A 2,288-nucleotide genomic window follows, 5' to 3' on the forward strand; every position below is an offset into this window, starting at 1 on the left:
AATTTTTATAATATAAATTGAAACTCAGTTGGTTAATCTTATTTGAATATTTGAAAATAATTAATAGGTGCTTATATACTAACATTTGACTTTTTCTTAAGATAAAATTTTAAATAAATGATTCAAACAATTCAATCTAACCCAACTCAAATGGTTCTTATAATTGACTTGAGTTGAGTTCAAAATTTAATCAATGTCACAGTTATGTTGAAGAAACTTAAAAAAAACAAATTAATTAGATAAGTATCTCGACCATATCTAGTCAAACCAACATTCTTAATATAAATTAAACACTACTTTCCTTCAAATTATTTGACCATCCAAATTATCATTTTTTCCCTCCTAATAATGGTGTTTATTAGTTTTGGAAACTATAATCTCTCCATTAATCTTCTTATCTATAATTATATGTAAACTCTAAAAGAATTTAGCAGTCAGAAGCTTGCCTAAGTAATTGCTAAATTAAAATATTGATAATCTCATTTCAAATAATATATCATTCCATTACGAGCAATGATTAGGTGGAGCGTATGTTGCACCTAACTCTTGTGCTCCCTACATCTGTACCATACAAAAAAGTAATTAGAAAAAAATGATTTTTAAAAAGATAAAAATGCCACATGACAATATTTTATTGGACTATATTTAGGATGCACCAAGATAGATGTATCCAAGAGAGCACCCAAATTTTTCTCTTCCATTACTACTTATTTATATTAGTATTTCTAGATACTTGTTTGCTTGTCTACCCACCAAGTCCAAAAGTAAAATTTCTCTCAATTTTTACATGATTTATTAATATTGTTATTATTATTATTTTTTTTTATCTATTTCTCTTGCATTTTATAAATGAGTTGATTCTTCAACATTTTCTAGCCAGTAAAAAAACACAATGGGTGATCAATTATTGTAATTTTAAGAACAATAATAAAGTTTGCATGGGTGCTTCATTATATGCCCCTAGGAAGAAGATTAGATATAACTAAAATAATGCTACAAATATCTTTCAAAGTTTTGCTCTTCTTTGGAAGCAATGAATGGTCTCTTGGCGGATGTTCGAAGCTATCTTGACAGTCGTTGATTGTCGTCATGATGCCAGAAGTTGCAAGATTAACACCATTAAAGTCACCGGTGGCCAAATACTTTTGAGCATTTTCAATGTCACCTATGGCCTCGTCGTAGTTCTCAGAGCAAGACAAATATCGTTTCTTAAGCTGAGAATTGGTTGTTGTTGCTGCAAGTGACTTGGCTAGGGTCATAGACTTTCCTGCATTTTTATGAGCAAGGTTTAAGGTGTAAGTGGCCAACGCTTTTAGGTCCGTGCTACCTGCAGATTTCAATAGGTTTGTGCAAAACGATGGATTGCTAGTTTTTAGACAGATGCTCGATTTTATGTTATTTGATAGTGTCGTACCAGCATCCAAAGGAATTACGTTGGACAAAAGAAGGCAAAAAATAAAAACCGAAATAGAACTAGAGATTCCCCGATTCAAATTTGAATTGGAATTAGTCATTTTCTTTTTAAAAATTTCCCTCTTTATGTGTCTTTATTGATGTTAAACATTGCAAATATATATAGATGAAATTTAGAGAAATGGTTTGTTTTTCTCTCCGAGAGTAAAGGTCATCAATGGAGGAGATGGAAAAGTTATTATTGGAAGAGACTTTATCGGACAAACGAATTGTAATGAGGATTTAATGGCATTTCAATGCATTTTGTCTTTTTTGTTTTTTTTGTTTTTTTATCTTGAAATATTAATCAAAACCAATGTTTTGAATGCATGCTCACCTTTGTCCTGTTTTGTTAAGGTTAGGGGTTCAAAAAATCTAATGATTCGAAAAAATCGATCAATCCAACCCAATCCGTACGATTTGGGTTGAGTTATCAACTCATTTGGGTTGGGTTGGGTTCAAATAAATAAACATTTTATGGATTGGGTTGGTTCATAGGTTTACCTAATATAACACGAACCAACCCGAATTTATTATTAACTTTAAAATATATTTTTTATTAATAGTTATTTATATATATATTGATTTTAATTTTATTTAATTCTAATATTTTTTTGAATAATTTATTTTTCAACAACTCTTAAAAGTAGTTTCTGTGTACTTTATAAAGAAAATTTTCACTATATAAATTGAAATTGAGTTGTTAATCTTAATTTAATATATGAAAATAATTAAATTAGACTTTTACAATTGAAATTGAGTTGTTAATCCTAAATATTTCATAGTTGGGTTGGGTTGAGTTCATTTTTTAACAAGAGTTATCTGAGTTGAAAAAA

General features: G+C 28.9%; 1 protein-coding gene across 1 annotated transcript; it reads right to left on the reverse strand.

Moving 5' to 3' along the window:
• Positions 1 to 950: 950 nt before the first annotated feature.
• On the reverse strand, positions 951 to 1,514 carry LOC150032150 (pectinesterase inhibitor-like). The gene is made up of 2 exons (XM_090308420.1): positions 1,415 to 1,514; positions 951 to 1,327 (listed from the first exon to the last, which is right to left on the reverse strand). Exons 1-2 carry the CDS (start codon positions 1,512 to 1,514, stop codon positions 951 to 953), a joined length of 477 nt encoding a protein of 158 aa, XP_090164546.1.
• Between the last annotated feature and the right edge of the window lie 774 nt (positions 1,515 to 2,288).

This window comes from Benincasa hispida, chromosome 12, assembly GCF_027475165.1.
Source record: "Benincasa hispida cultivar pf3 chromosome 12, pf3_genome.v1.1, whole genome shotgun sequence".
Classification (NCBI taxonomy): Eukaryota; Viridiplantae; Streptophyta; class Magnoliopsida; order Cucurbitales; family Cucurbitaceae; genus Benincasa; species Benincasa hispida.